The 15,245-nt window shown below is 49.5% G+C and overlaps 1 protein-coding gene across 1 annotated transcript; it reads right to left on the reverse strand.

The window, feature by feature from the left end:
• Positions 1-3,778: 3,778 nt before the first annotated feature.
• On the reverse strand, positions 3,779-14,896 carry MGST2 (microsomal glutathione S-transferase 2). Its single transcript, XM_045831421.1, has 6 exons — positions 14,835-14,896; positions 14,647-14,737; positions 12,003-12,102; positions 9,411-9,481; positions 4,513-4,594; positions 3,779-4,008 (listed from the first exon to the last, which is right to left on the reverse strand). Exons 2-6 carry the CDS (start codon positions 14,702-14,704, stop codon positions 3,879-3,881), a joined length of 441 nt encoding a protein of 146 aa, XP_045687377.1. The 5' UTR covers positions 14,705-14,737; positions 14,835-14,896; the 3' UTR covers positions 3,779-3,878.
• Positions 14,897-15,245: the final 349 nt, after the last annotated feature.

Genomic DNA, 15,245 nt, shown 5'->3' on the forward strand with positions numbered 1-15,245 from the left:
TAACAACCCACATCCGCCTGGTTCATTCAGAAGACTTGGGGAAATGACAGTGAAATTTTTATTTTAAAAAAGGTATACTTGGGTAGCAGGGAGAGTAACAAAGAGGTTTCAACTCCCTTGGAAAGGACCCTGTCCACACATGCACACACACACATGCACACGTATGTGCCTTACTTCTTCCAGCCCCGCTGGGCTAGGGCCTGGCTTAGCCTACACCCAGCCACAAAGAGTGGATCAGCAGGCCCCTCCTCACCGGTGCAGGGGGGTGAGAGACCCCCCCACACACAGGATTTACGTTCCAGAGCTCCCCCTACCACAGGATCAAGCAGTGGCAGGGACTCTGCCCCAAGTCTCCCCCTTGCTGGGCTTCCTGCCCTTCTCCACCTGGTCTCCGCCTTTGTTTCCCTCCCATCCTGGGAGCCCCTTCTTAGCCACTCCCACACCCATGACTCCGCCCCTTCACTTCTGGACAACCTGACCTAAGGCCACTTTAGGAGAGTCAAAAATTGATCCAAAACAACGGTGATTTTTAATACATACACACCAAGAGAGCATGAACTTAACCGTGGAAGGGGAGGCCAGTCCTACCCACGGTGGAGCACGGTTCCACACGGGCGGGCAGATCACGCCCCGCGACACTGGGCAACATGAGATCCACTCGTGAGCTGAATCTGGGGCGACGCGCGGGGTGGCCGGCACCAGAGACACAAACCCGGGGCTCTGGAAAGGGCTGAGTGCCCCTCCTCCCCAGTACTTAAAACCACATCTCTGATGGACATCCAGCCGTGCTCGGCCCCGGACTAATGGAACACGTGTCTCCCGTAAAATGACTTTTTCATATGCAACCATATGGACCTTTATAAAATCCCGGTGCCCCGCGTGGGTGGTGAGGGGAGGCAGAGGGAGGGCATCATAACCCCTACCCAGGAAGTCGCCGGCCTCTTCTCACCCAGTGGGAAAGCTGGCTCCTGAAGATCAAGGAACATTCGGAAGCGCTGGATGAGCCGTTTCAGCCCTGACCAGTCTTTTACAGAAACACTGGGGGCAATGAAGGTGAAAAACAAACAACCTGACACTTGCACTTATGAATGACTTTGCTGGCCACACCCACCTCTAACCCCGCAAAGAAAAGTGGGGAGGAAAAATCCCCGTTGTACAACCAGTCCTCTTTCTATTATTTTTTCTTTTTTCCCTCTTATTAGTTTTCTCTTTTCCTTTGGGTTTTAAGCTCTAAGGACATTAGATTTCCACTGGCGGCTTCTAGACAAGCCACCACGGACACCTGCCTCGTTTCATGCAGCAGGTGGAGGTAGTAATGGCAGCATCCACACACGCGGGGCTCACGTGCCCCTGCCCCGCCTGGGACAGCTGCTGGGCCAGGACCCACCGGCGCTGCAGCTCCATGGACCCCTCAGCTCCCACGTCAAGCACACTGCGCTTCAGAGCTACCTGCTTGCAGGGTTTAGCTTGGTTTCCCCCTTTTTAAGCTTTTTTTTTATGAGCATCAAGAAAAAAAAATTATAATAGAAAATAAATACACTCAGCAACTCAAAAATTGTCAACACTTTGCCAGATCACATGCTTGGTTTGCAGCACCATTTTCAAAGTTCTCCACAGTCCAGCCAGGTCAGCCCGCCACCTCTCCACCTGCAGCTCCAGAGGGTCAGGACATCCCGTCCCCGGCCTCACCGCCACGGTCCCACCTAAGGAACGCACACTCTCCCCCTGCAGAGGGCACCTCCCTGTCATGTCACTCTGTGCTCAAGTCGTCCCAACGGCCTCCCGCTGCCTCCCATAGATAGCTGTGTCGTTCCAACCAGGATGCAACCGAGGAGCCTGCACTGCCATTCGGTTTCTATGCCTCTTGTAAGACTCTTTCAAGGCAGAAAAGGTCCTCTCCACCCCTTTGTCATACCATTGACTTTTTGAAGCAATAAACCTGACTTCTAAAAATAAAATCAGCCAATGTACTAACTAATAGGCAGAAGATGTATTTGTAACTGTCAAAGAGATCAGAAATCCCCGTCTCTGCAACCAGTGTGTTTGCTCCCTGTGGCCAAATTTGTAGGAATTAAAATGATGAAGAGGTTGCCTTGGTGACAATAGAACTAGAACAAAGGAAGTAAATTCTGTGGTTCAGATGTCGGAAGATACAAAGCTCCATATCGTGGTACACCCGGCCTCTCTTTCCACGCATTGTTCAACCAAAACTCTGTGTGTGTGTTTATAATTTAAATAGTTTCCATTTAGATGCAAAACAGAAGTTGTTTAAAAACCCCCAAATGTGAGACTTGAACAGTTGTGTTTTCCCCCCACTTCTGAAAGCTATGGTTATGCAGTAATTGTGCTTTGAGGTCAAACATGTGCGCTCCCTCTTATCTTCAGTGCATAAAACAATTAAAATGTCACAAGTCACCGTAACTGATCAGAATGCCAAAGAGTAGAAAGACCGCAGAATCAGCTCATTTGAGAACATTAGCCCCATTTTATCTGTGAGGACACGCAGGCAGTGCCACAGCGCCAGCAGGTGGCCGAGCTGGAGGGGCGTGGCCTGCCCCTGGGGCCCGCCCTCTGCTGCTCCCCCTCCTCCGAGGTGGTGCCAGTCGGGAGCCTGACTGCGAAAGAGGGGCAACAGGGCTTGTGTCCAGGTAGCTGTTCCCAGACCAAAACATTCTCAGCACACTTTGGGACATTTAGTACTAGTATTTGGGGTGCAAGAGGTTGTCATTGTCTTCTCCGCTCCTATCCTGGAAACACTGGTGGTTTCAATGCCCGTATTTCTCTTCCTATTATCCCCAGCCTTTGCAACTTCCTTCGTACCCACAAAAAAGGGAAGTCCCGATAAACAGGTTCTTGCAGGTATCCACACGAGATTCGAGGTGTCCAAGTTTCTTTGGGAAAAGGGACAGAGAGCTCTTTCCCCGATGTGAGGTTATACGCTCATAATCCCATTCCCCTAAGGCCCCTGAGTTCTGGGAGGTGGACTCCTTCCCATTTCAGAGATGAGAGAAGTGAAGGCCATTTGCAACTGTGCTGGCCAGTGACTGCACATAGGGTCACAACCACCACCCGCCCCAAGCCCCATGTGAGACAGAAAGTGCATCCAAACCCAGCCCAGGACATCTGGCTATGACCGTGACCCACCCCTTGCCCTGGGGGGGGCGAACACAGGTCTCTGGATGGTTCCTTGAAAATATGCCCTTTTTATTTTATATAAAGTTCATTTTCACAGCCATATTTATTTTGTGCAATTAGTTGGTAACTCTCTTCTCTAGCTAATCTATCTGTTGCTTTCCTGCCACCAGCGAAGGGGGCTCAGTGGCCTATCAGCATCTGTCTGGAACTTCCCGTGGAGAAAGCCGCAGTGTCAGAGATGGGTGATAGTGGCGGCCACAGAAAGCCTTGCACGCGGGTCAGGCACTGCCCACAGGACAGTCAGGCTCAGCACACTTCCACTGATGATCCTGCTATACCCTCTCAGTGCAAACTTCAGTTCCTCAATAGGAGATCTACTCTCTAAAGGGTGGGCTTCTGCCCTGGCTGGTGTGGCTCAGTGGACTGAGCACTGGTCTGTGAACTGAAAGGTCACTGGTTTGATTCCCAGTCAGAGCACAAGCCTGGGTTGTGGGCCAGGTCCCCAGTAGGGACCATGTGAGAAGCAGCTGATCAATGTTTCTCCCCTTCTCTTTTTCCCCTCCCTTTCCCACTGTCTAAAAACACAAATAAAATCTTTAAAGGATGTTCTTCTACAAATCCATTTCAAGAAAAACAAAATAAATGTTTTTAGTTTGTTTTAATTGAACAAGTGATACCATATAACCTCCAGTGTGGAAATACCCTCTGCAAGCATTTGAGCAAAGGGGAATGGAGGGGCAGAGTTAGGAGTGCCTCAGTTTCTTGGCGAAATTGATGTCCAGGTACTCATCCAGAAAGCGGTTTGCAATCCCCAAGGTGCTGAGGAGGGTCAACGAGACCAAAGCCCCCAGGCTCACCCGGAAGCTCATGATCCTGCAGAGCAGAGATGAGGGAGGGAGGTGATGAGCAGCAGTGGCCACAGCAGTGAAGCCGGGGCCTCCTGGGGCCGCTGCTCATTGTCGACACTGCCCAAGATGTCCGTGTTTTTGCCATTTGAAGATTTTGGCTCATCACACAAATCAAAGGGGGTACCTAACCACAAAGGTCAATTATCTCCTTTCAACATTCAAAGGATTTTAAAAGCGGGGCAGAATTATTTCCTTGGTAACTCATTGGAGAGAGTACAAAATTTCTGCAGGGACTGAAATTGTGATGGTCAAAGAATGCACACTCAGTGTACACTTTTATACTTGAACTTCCCTGTCTCGTGCCTAATTGTGCATGGGCTTGGGGAGATGGTGGCCTCGGACAACAGAGGTCAGAGGTCACCTTTGCAATCACAGCCATCGGTGCTGCTAACACTCTCGGGAACAGGAAACTGATTCAGACTCCATCTGCTACTTTTCACCCAAACATCAGCTCATGGGTTCTCCTTACCTTTTTTTAGCAGCTTCTGAATATCCCCAGAAATACTGGAAACGGGCATATATGTATACCAGACCCAGACAAGCAGCAAAAACTATAGGAAAAAAAAATAGAGAAGATATAGAATGTGAGGGCCGCCTCTCAAAACGTGGCGACTGAGAAAATGCTTACAAGACGTGTGTCCGACAAAGACGCGCATCCAGAACACACAGAGCCCTCTGGTGGCCATTCAGTGGAAAAACAAGCTAATGTGTTCAGTGGGCAAAATACTCTAAATAGAGAATTCACACAGGAAGATAAACAAATGTACCAGTAAGCACATGAAAATGTTTTCCGCATTATTTGACATCACTTACTACCAGCAAACCATGATGAAAACCACAGGATGACACCAGTGCACAGCAGAACGGCTCAAAAAGACTGACCGTACAAATAAATGCCAGTAATGTTGGAATCTTCCTCCCTTGTGGGTGGGAACGCAGAACAGCACAGCCACTGGGGGGGCAGGGGGAAGGTCTGGTAGTTTCTTATAAAGCCAAACACACTTTTGACCCAGCAATTTCATTCCGACACATTTACCCAAGAGAAACGAAAGCTCGTGCCTATAAAAAGACTTGCACAGAACGCCCATCACAGACATTATTCACAACAGCCCCAAACTGGGAACAGCCCCAAACTGGGAACAGCCCCAGAAGCGTGTCCGCAGGAGACTGGGTAACCAAACTGCAGTGAGCGTGCAGTGGAATAGCACTCGGCAACAAAAAGAAACACAGGGAATCGCAAAAACCTGCTGCTGAGTGAATGGAGCATGACCCAAGAGCACATACGGCTTGATTCCAATTATGGAACGTTCCGGAATGGGCAGAGCTAAACTGGGATGAAAACCATCAGAACGGCGTTTGCCTCTGAACAGGGGAGGGCCCAGGAAACCTTCCAGGGGTCGCCACGTCCTCTAACTTGATAGGGAGTCAAGTCACACAGGTGTAGACACTTGTCAAAACTCATCGAACCGTACACTTAAGATGTTTGGATTTCTTTAAAAATAAGTTTTACCTACAAGAAATACACAGCGTGGTGTGATGTTCTGCCAGCCTGTCCAACAGAAAAATATCAAAACTCCCCTTCGTGAGGAGCCCTCTCTGGTCCTCAGCCCCTCACAGGGACACATGCTAGGTCACCAACATTTTCTTTCCTTTCTGCTACATGCCAGGCATTATTCCAGGAACTGGGGTTAGCAGGGGAAATAGATGCAAGCTCCCTGCATTCATGGAGTTCATCATCAGCACAGACAGACAACAGAGGACAATGAGAAGAAAACGACAGGCTTGATGGCACGGTGAAAGAGATGAGGGAGGGGACCTCAAAACAAGGGGAGGCGCCCTCGGTGTTCCATTCTGAGGGGACGGCATTAGCACTGGGGCCTGAAGGACCGCAAGGGGGGGCCCCCCCAGCCTCCCACCCCCCCCCCCAGCAAGGTGCCTGGGGAAGTGAAGCAATGTGGAGCTTGCTTCAGGGTGAATCTCCCCCTCTAATGCGTGACTCCCAGAAAGCCGGTGGGAACTGTCCAGAGGACAGCTAATAGGCAACTTACTTTGGATGAGAAAGAACCGAGAGAAAACTACAACGAGAAGGCGCCTGGAGAAGGCGTCCCCTGACAGGCAGGGAGATCCAGAGGCAGAGGCTCAGTCTCATTATCAAGAGGCACTTTTCTCCTCCGTAGCTGATGCGGCCTCACCTGACAGGCACCGAGGCCTTCATCCATGCCCTCGAGGGACGAAAATGGGAGTTGGAATGAAGTTAAGAAGTCTTTCTCCAAAGGACATTTTATCTGATGTTCCTCAGTTGACAGGGAAAATTACAAGAAGAAGATGATAGGACTGTCTTTGAAAGCGGCGGGAATTTGGTCGATTTAAGTCTTAGCAAGTGCAGGTCAAACCCACATGCGGCAGAGTTAGCGGGAAGCAAAAGGGATCGAGTCTCTCCAGCTACCGCAGCTGGTGCTCATCTGACCTCAAAGGGCCGGGCAGAGGTGGGGTAGAACCCTCGGCTGGCCCAGGGTACCCCAGTCACAGAGAAAGTACGTATTTGTAGGGTTGTTACACACAAAACAATGCATAAACTACATCCTTGGGAACGCTCAACAAAAGGTTCATGGGTTGTTGGGTCAAATTCCAACAGAAAAAAAAATTACACTGTAGAAGATTGTGAACTCAACTTCCTGAAGGAAAAAAAAATTCCAATAAACCCTGCTCTGTACTTGAAAGCTAATTTTCCCTGACATTGGTGACTGTGAAGTTGGACAAATAACCTCTCTGTACTTCAGTTTATCTGCAAAGCAGGAATTAATTATAGAACCTACCTCATAGGAAGACTTTTAATCCTATAAATCCTATACAGGAGATAATATGTGTATAACACTTAAAGAGTACCTGGCACGTAGTAAGTGCTCAGTAAATATTAACTATAACAATTAGGGTGAATTGTTAATTCTATCTTCTATTCCTGTAGATAAACTAGAACTGAGGGTATTAGATTTGAAGACAAACATATAGTTTGTTTCAACTTTTTAAAACATTACTGAGGCTTCTGGTCAAGGTGGCAGCGTAGGCAGACATGGCTCTCCTCTCCACATAACCTCATCAAAATGACAACTAAAATGTAGAACCACCATCATTGGGAAAGCCAGAAGTCAAGCTGAATGGCCATGTGACAACCACAAAATCGAGCTGAATGGAAGTCTGACAGCTACGGAATCGAAGGAACCATATCCACGCAGACCCGCGGGAGGGGCGCAGATGCGGAACAGGCTGGCCCTCACCCCCGTGGATAAAATTCCAGGAGGTATATCTCGAGAGCAAGGAGTCCCAGACCCATACCAGCCGCGCCCCCCCCCCCACCCAGTCCAGGATTCCAGTGCCAGGAAGATTAGTTCCCACAACTTCTGACTACAAAAACCAGCAGGGATGAAGCTGGTGGAGGAGGCTGCTGGAGCCCTAAGCAGTTCCTCTGGGGACACCCCCGCACGGACTCACCTACTCAGACTCACTCCCTCGGAGCTCCAGCACTGGGGGGACAGCTCAGAGGCCACCGGCGGCATACAGTCTGAAGTGTCTGGCATCGGAGTGAGCAGTAGCCATTGTCCTTTCTCTGAGCCCTGCCCGCACGGAGCCGGTAGGCTGGTGCCGTATCAAAGGCTCCACCAACCTGGCGAACACTGTGTGACTGACCTTGGAGACCCACCAAGGCTCCGCCCCACCCAATTTATGGGCCCACCCACGCTGCTTTTCCATAACAATGGCTGGTCTCAGCTCCTAAATCCTATCAAACAAGCAACAGCTGGCTTCCCTGAGCCCTAGCAGCAGCCAGATTAGAGTCACAGCTTGGCTTCACCTGGGAGTCTCCAAGCCCAGCACAAGTAACAGCCATCTCAGATTGCTTTAGATCTCAGGCAGGGTGCCCCAAGGGAAACACAGGTGGAGGCTGACTTGGCCTGCACCACCTGGGAAACTGCAGAGCCAGCGCACCCAGTGGACAGATACAGACCACGTCGGGGCACCACCACCCTGCCCCTGCGCAGCTGGTCCTCCACAGAGGGTGGAAGTAGGTGGTCAGTGATCACGGCCAGTGGCCCTTGCAGCTGACTGGCCTGGGTGAATCCCTCCCACTGATCTGCCAACAGCAACCAAGGCTCAACTAAAACAGGAGGGTGTATTCAGCCCACGCAAAGGGCTCACTTCAAGGTGACAGGGGAGGCTGTGCCACTGGACCCTACAGGACACCTACTACATTAGGCCACACCACCAAGACACGTAGTCAAAGCAGTTCTACCTAATAGAGAGAAACGAACACAAGCAGGCTGCCAAAAAGAACAGAAAAAGAAACATGGGCCAAATGAAAAAACAGGTCAAAACTCCAGACAAAGAGCTACATGAAATGGAGATAAGCGATCTATCAGATGCAGAGTTCAAAACACTGTTTATAAGGGTGCTCAAGGAACTTAGTGAGGACCTCAAAAGCATAAAAAAGACCCAGTCAGAAATGAAAGATACACTAATTTAAATAAAGAACAATTTACAGGGAAACAACAGTAGAGTGGATGAAGTCGAGAATCGAGTCAATGATTTGGAACATAAGGAAGCAAAAACAACCATGTAGAACAACAAGAATTTTAAAATATGAGGATAGTATAAACAGCCTCTGGAACAACTTTAAGAAGTCCAACAGTCACCTCACAGGGGTGCCAGAAGGAGAAAAGAAAGAACAAGAAACTGGAAATCTACCTGAAAAAAAATCGTGAAGAAAACTTCCCTAATTTGGTGCAGGAAATGGACATGCAAGCCCAGGAAGTGCAGAGAGTCTCAATTATGACGGGTGCAAAGGGGCCCACTCCAAGACACACCATTATTAAAAGACCAAAGGCTGAAGATAAAGAGAGTCTCTTAAAAGCAAGAGAAAAGAAATTAGTTACTGGAAGGCTGCCAGAAGGAAGTATGCCAAATGGGTGAAGAGGTGAGGGGATTAAGAAGTACAAATAGGTAGTTACAGAACAGCCATGGGGATGTAAAGTCCAGTATAGGAAACACAGTAACCAAAGAACTTACATGCATGACCCACGGACATGAACAATGGTTGGGGGGATTGCCCGAGGGAGTGTGGGGCACTGGGTGGTGGCCAGTGGTCACAGCCAGCCCACAATCAATAAGAGATAATTTTTAAAAATTATTGAGTTAAATGAGAATGAAGCAAAGGTAGATTATCTGCAGCACAGTGCTCTTCGATGAACAGAGACGTTGCTTATTTTGTTCAAAACAGTTTCCAGGGCTCATAGACTGTGGTTGCGTGTGTGCTCCTAAACGTCTCTGAGAACCGCAGTCTTCGCTGGAACCGAGTCGACCGTAGTTTAAAATTACCTTGGTTGAAGTACCACCCGGCCATCCACAGTGTAAGTAAGAATACGGGGTAAAACTCCACACAGTTTTGTCTGCAGGAAAAAATAAAGACATGAGTTACTTTACGAGAAATCTCTACTCCAAAGTATTGAGTTTTACTCTAGAGGTAAGATGCCCATTCTGTTTTTACAAAAATAATGTAAGAATTGACATGAAAAGCTTAAAAGATCCTCACATATAAAATGAGTCTTTTGAGGTGCAACCCAAACATCGTTCAACACCTCAGGGCAGGCCCAGGGACCACGGTCCTACGTGTGAGTTTCCAGAAGTAGAATGGAATCAGAGCTCTCTTCCAAAAGAAAGACCAAGGGGTGGACATAATTCTCAACCTAAAAAATATTCTGCATCTTATCTAAAGAACCCAGAAAAATAACTCAAGTTATATTGAACGGATTTCTCCCCCGCAATTCCCTCATAGTCATCGCCTTCCACTGAAGTCACTCAGCACATTAAAAAAAAAATGGTCTTTAAATAATTTCCCTGAAATCTCTCGAAGTAAATGAATGAGCATACGTCATTCATATTTCACAGAGGACGAATGTTTTCAGGCCCCCGGTCAGGGATGTGGGGGGCAGGATGATGGAGCTGGAGGGACTCCCCACGCACGGCCCCTCTCTCCTCCCGGAGACCCTCGCCCTCGGTGACGCAGTGGGTAAGTGTCTGCTGGGCTCTCCGCGGATGTCCCAGATGGGTGCGTGAGAAACACTCGGAGGTGAGCTCACTGTATCTCTCCTCTAACTCTTTTGTACTTGTACAAAATCCGGTGACCCGCATGTCTACAACCCCAGAATGGCAGGATATTTGAAAAAGTGCTACCTTTGTAAATTTTCCTTTTCTCTGTAGTTTTTAGATAGGCAATGAGGTCACACTTTTAATTTCTAAATTTAAAAAGTAGAATTCGAAGATGACTATAAAAACCTAGTGAGTGGCAAAAACAAATGACAGAACTACACTGGAGTGAGAAGAAGGTAGCATTACTAGAGAAGACTCAGCGATGATTGGGTTTACTGGGGCCTTGTGGCAGGTTAATTCTGGAACAGGAACCGAACAGTTTAGCATTCAGCAAATAAGGATGCATTAACAAAAACTGAGGAAGAGACGATGCCTCTCTTACTCAGAACCATGAAACCCTTGTTGGAATAGTACACATACTTCTAGTTCCAGGCTTAGAAATAAAATGAAAAATTTTAGTATAAAAATAATGACCGCAATGTTAATGATTGGAGAAAGGCAGCTAAAGAACTGGCTCTAACTAGTCTCAAAATATAGACCACGAGCCCTGGTTGGTGTGGCTCAGTGGATTGAGCACCAGCCTGCGAACCAAAGGGCCACTGGTTCGATTCCCAGTCAGGGCACATGCCTGGGCTGCCCCAGTTCAGGGGAGTGTGAGAAGCAACCACACAGTGATGTTTCCCTCCCTCTCCCTCTCTCTAAAAATAAATAAATAAAATATTTTTAAAAAACATATATAGACCATGAAAGACACTTAGTCATGGTTCTCAAGTACCTGAAGAAGAGTGAGGTCAACAGCTGCTCCTCTCTTCCAGGGGATAGAATCAGAGGAAAGGTATTTAAATTGCAGCAAAATCAGATTATACCTTGGGTCTACTTTTTAGATTTATAAAAAGCTTTTCATCTAAAGGGATCGGGGTGCTCCAATTAGACTAATAGAAGTTTCTGAGCCAAACAATATCATAAAGGAATGACCCTTGGTGAAATTATAGTTGCTATTTTCACAATTAAAAACAAAGATATTCTGGCAAAAGTATTCTGGAAAACTCTAGAGAGAGTTATCTCAAGGGCCCTCCCTGCAGGAAGGAAGAGGAATTGAAAGGGGACTTTGCAGAAGGGGCCCTGGGCTGGTAACTTGGGCTGGTTAAGCTTTGTAAAAACAAAGTGACCAAAAACGTAAGGAACACACGTTTCAGAACAGCTGTCTCGTCCGTACGGTTTTCCGATTTGAGGAAATGTCTCCCGGGTAGAGGATAGTACCAACCCACCTCTGTTCCGAAGTGGAGAGGAGGAAATAGAGGTAGAAAAGATAGAAAATTGACAGCATAACTAACTCAGCTGGAGGCTACCGAACTCACGGAGGGTTCCTGGAGCAAACTGCCTGGCTTAGAGACGGAGCAGTCCCCCCACCCCCGAAGACCCAGCCTTCATGTAAACGCACGCCCCGCCGGGTCTGTAACACAGGCGGGCAGGCACGCGAGGCACTGGGCACCCCAAGCTTCAAGCACCCTGACTGCGTAGGGTTCTGGCCAGGTAGAGTGGTTACCTCTTCTCTGCACATCTCCCCCCCCACCATCAGAAGTGTGAGAAATAACACGGGTAAAGAAAGGACCCACGGAGACAGACAGCAGGGTGGGGAATGACTGTGGGAGTGGGGGTGGGTGGGGCAGGAGAGAGCAATGGGGAAAAACTGGGACCGCTGTAACTGAATAACAACAATAATCAACCAACCAACCAATCAACCAGAGAAGTGTGAGCGTGTGGCCCGCCCAGACCCCTTGAGGCCCAGACCCCTTGGCCGGTGGGAGAAGCCTTACTCACTGTGCACGAAATACTCTCTCAAACTCCGGGGACCCAAAGACTGCCGGGGGCATGACCTTGTATTTTAATCTTGCTTTTCCTACCTGCGCAGCAAAATAACCTGCGAGTAAAGGGGAATTAGTGTTAACCATCTGGCACATCATTCTTCATTAATAAAATGCACATTTAAACCACAATTCGATGCCACTACAGGCCTATTAAAATGTCTAAAATTAAAGAGACAGGTCATGCCAATGTAAAACGACAGACCAGTGAGGAGAGAGCAGCAACTGGGCCTCTTACCCGCTGCTGGTGGGGGCGCGGAACGGCAGGACTACTGAACAAACTACTTGGAAGGGGTGTTCTGTGGAGGTATTGGTTAGATGTGATTAACACTGACATCCAGAGGCTTTGAGTAAAGCAGATTATGCTCCTCACTGTGGGTGGGCCTCGTCCAAGCAGTGGAAGGCATTCCTAGAAAAGAATGAAGTCCTCAAAGAGGAAGGACTTCTGCCTCCACACTGCCTTCTGACTCGAGATGGCAAATCGCCTCCTGCTGGAGTCTCCAGCCTGCCAGCCCACCCTGCAAATGATAGACTGGCCAGCCCCCACAATGACGTGAACTGATTTCTTAGAATAAATACGGAGTGTGTGTGTGTGGGGGGGGGGGATATACACCAAGTCCGTGGTTTGTTTCTCTGGAGAACGCTGCCTAACACAAGTGTCTGTCGAGAACAGAGTGGATAAACAAATGGTGGCATCTGTGTGTACAAATTCAACAAGATACACTCAACAGTAAAAAGGAATGAACTATTGCTACAGGGAACAACATGGATGGGTCTCAAAATAACGATGCTAAGGGGAAGAAGCAAGACCAAGTAAAAGGCTAACACTGTTTCATTCCATTCATAACAAACTCTCAAAGATGCACGTGAACCTGCAGTGACAGGGAGCAGATCACTGGCCGCCTGGAGCCGAGGGGGGCCAGAAGCGGGCCGGGGGCGGGGAGCATTACAAGACACTTCTGCGGCTGATGGCGCCCCGGCTGACTCAGTTTCCCTGTTACAAATGATTATGACTTGACTTTCCATTTGCTGTCCGGAAGGTGCAGTAGATACTCAAACGCCCATGCAGCTTACGGCTAATTCTGTGAGCCTCACTCTCTTTCCGTGGTTCTCCGTTCCGGCCCTGTGTCCCTCCTTTAACCCCACAGTTAACTTCTGGGGTCTCTTACGTGCCTTCAGGTTGTTTCTTCCGGTTTCGATTTCTTACCAGTTCTCCCCAATAACATTCCGGCCTCCTTTATTTTAGTGCTTCAGTATCTGTTTTCTACTTGCTAATGCTTTAACGAGGGTTTCCTTGTCCACACCCAGTTTGTAGGTTTGGTTGTTCATGGTTAGGGAGTTCGGGGAGGTGTGTTTCGTCTAGAAGCTGATGCTCTGCTCTCCCCTCCGACAAGAGGTGAGACATCGGTGACCCTGGTTTAGGAGGGGCTCTCGCACCAGGCCACTTCCCTCCCCTTGACCCCCCTCTACTGCTAAGAAGCTGCCATGGGGGCTTTAAAAGGCTGGCGCTGAACGTCTCAGTGTGTCAAGAGTCACTACTGAAGCCTTTCCCATTCAGACCGGGGTCACCTCGCTGAAGCCTGAGACAGCAGCAGAGGGAAGATCAGGAAACTGCCAGCCCCGTCGGGCGTGGCTCGGTTTGTTGGGCACCGTCCCGCACAGCCAACCGGCGCCGGTGGATTCTGCAGCTCAGGGACCAGGGGATCCCTCGGGTGGCCGTGCCTCTGTGCAGGTCTGTGTGCTTCTGGGGTCCGTCACAAACATCCCGCCCAACTCCAGACATGGCTGTAACTCAAACCACAAATTGTGTGTCTTCAGGGGTGATAGTTCCATGAATCCACAGACTGGCTGGGCAAGGCGCTGAGGGTGGGTGCAGGCTGGACTTTCCCCGCAGCCGTGGCACCTCCTTGCAGGGAGCACCCCTGCCCCGAGTCCGGGGAGAGCACCGTTGGGGAGATAAGAAATGCGTGCACTTGGTAGGAAGCCCCGCCCGCCAGTGCTCTCAGGCTCTTCCCCATTTCACCGTGACAGACTGTGAACTGAGCATTGATCCCGCCGAGGGAAAAGCCCTCTATTTAGCCAGGCAACTGAGATACGGAACAATCCTAGTGGGGAGGGGCTTTACAATTTAGAATTCAGTCCTTACTCCGAAGCTCCTATTTCTGCGGGAGACTTTTTTTTAACCTGATAATCACCTGCCTTAAGCAGTTTACTTAAGAAAACATATTAATGAATAGATCAGAGTTTTAGAAAGCCCAGCCAGAGTTCACAGGCAGGCACAATGTGACCTTTGGAGCTCTTGTAATTAGTACCCAGAGTCCACTCTCCCCAGGTCAGCACGCTCCTCATGCCCACTGGCCTGGGCTGAGAGCTGTACGCACAGGTGGGAAGTAACCCCTGCAACAGTCCAAATCTCCAAACCTCTGCCCCGCCCCAGGGAAGAAGGGAGGTGACCCTGAGCGGACCCCGTCTTCCGGGCTTCTGAGCGCCCAGGGCCACTGGCGAGTAAGTGTGAAACCCGGACACCGGCCCTCCCCTCCCTCTGCCCCCGACTCACACGCACGCGCGTGCACGCGCGCACACACTGCCCCGACTCTTACCCTGCTGACAGACAGAGAGGACAGACACAGCGGCCAGCAAGATCGAATTCTCAGCCATCCTCCCAGGGAACGTTCTGCTCCGCGGAACTAGCTGCGGAAATCAGGGGAAGATAACACGGGCGCTTTGGCGACCTTTCTTATAAGGCAAACAAAACCAGCCAAGAAGATAATCCCAGCAGCTGAGTTACCTTTGCTCTGGGACAGGAATCAGGAGAGCCAGCAGGGCTGGGGCTGCCAGTCGCAGGTCTTCCTCTGGCCTGGGAGTGGCTTCCTGAGCTGGGCTTGCCCACCCTCCCCCACCTTCCCCCACCCTCCCCCGCTGCCCAATTCGCCTCCAGCAAAAGCACTTGCAGTAAAACAATTTCCCCTCCCCCACAGCTCCAAGGCCTTGCTGAGACCTTTCTCACTTCTTGCAGAAAAATAAAAGATAGAAAATCATTTGTTTAATCCCATTGAGATTTAAATGCTTATCTAATTTAAAAAGATCCTAACTCTAGTCCCCAGTAAATAGCAGACCCTGACTTTGAACCCAGGTCCAACGCACCCCATCTGGGCCCTCTCCCGGTTCCCCGGCTTCCCCCAGTCACCCGGACACTGCC

This window comes from Phyllostomus hastatus, unplaced genomic scaffold (assembly GCF_019186645.2).
Source record: "Phyllostomus hastatus isolate PE091 unplaced genomic scaffold, TTU_PhHast_1.1 phas_contig_159, whole genome shotgun sequence".
Classification (NCBI taxonomy): Eukaryota; Metazoa; Chordata; class Mammalia; order Chiroptera; family Phyllostomidae; genus Phyllostomus; species Phyllostomus hastatus.

What these genes read in the sequence shown, in the direction of transcription:
- MGST2 (XM_045831421.1), bottom strand. Translation starts at nt 14,704, where the DNA reads ATGGCTGAGAATTCGATCTTGCTGGCCGCTGTGTCTGTCCTCTCTGTC. An exon ending in CCTCTCTGTCTGTCAGCAGG is followed by an intron (nt 12,103 to 14,646) that starts GTAAGAGTCGGG and finishes CTTTACTCGCAG; the next exon opens with GTTATTTTGCTGCGCAGGTA. An exon ending in CGGGTGGTACTTCAACCAAG is followed by an intron (nt 4,595 to 9,410) that starts GTAATTTTAAAC and finishes TTTTTCCTATAG; the next exon opens with TTTTTGCTGCTTGTCTGGGT.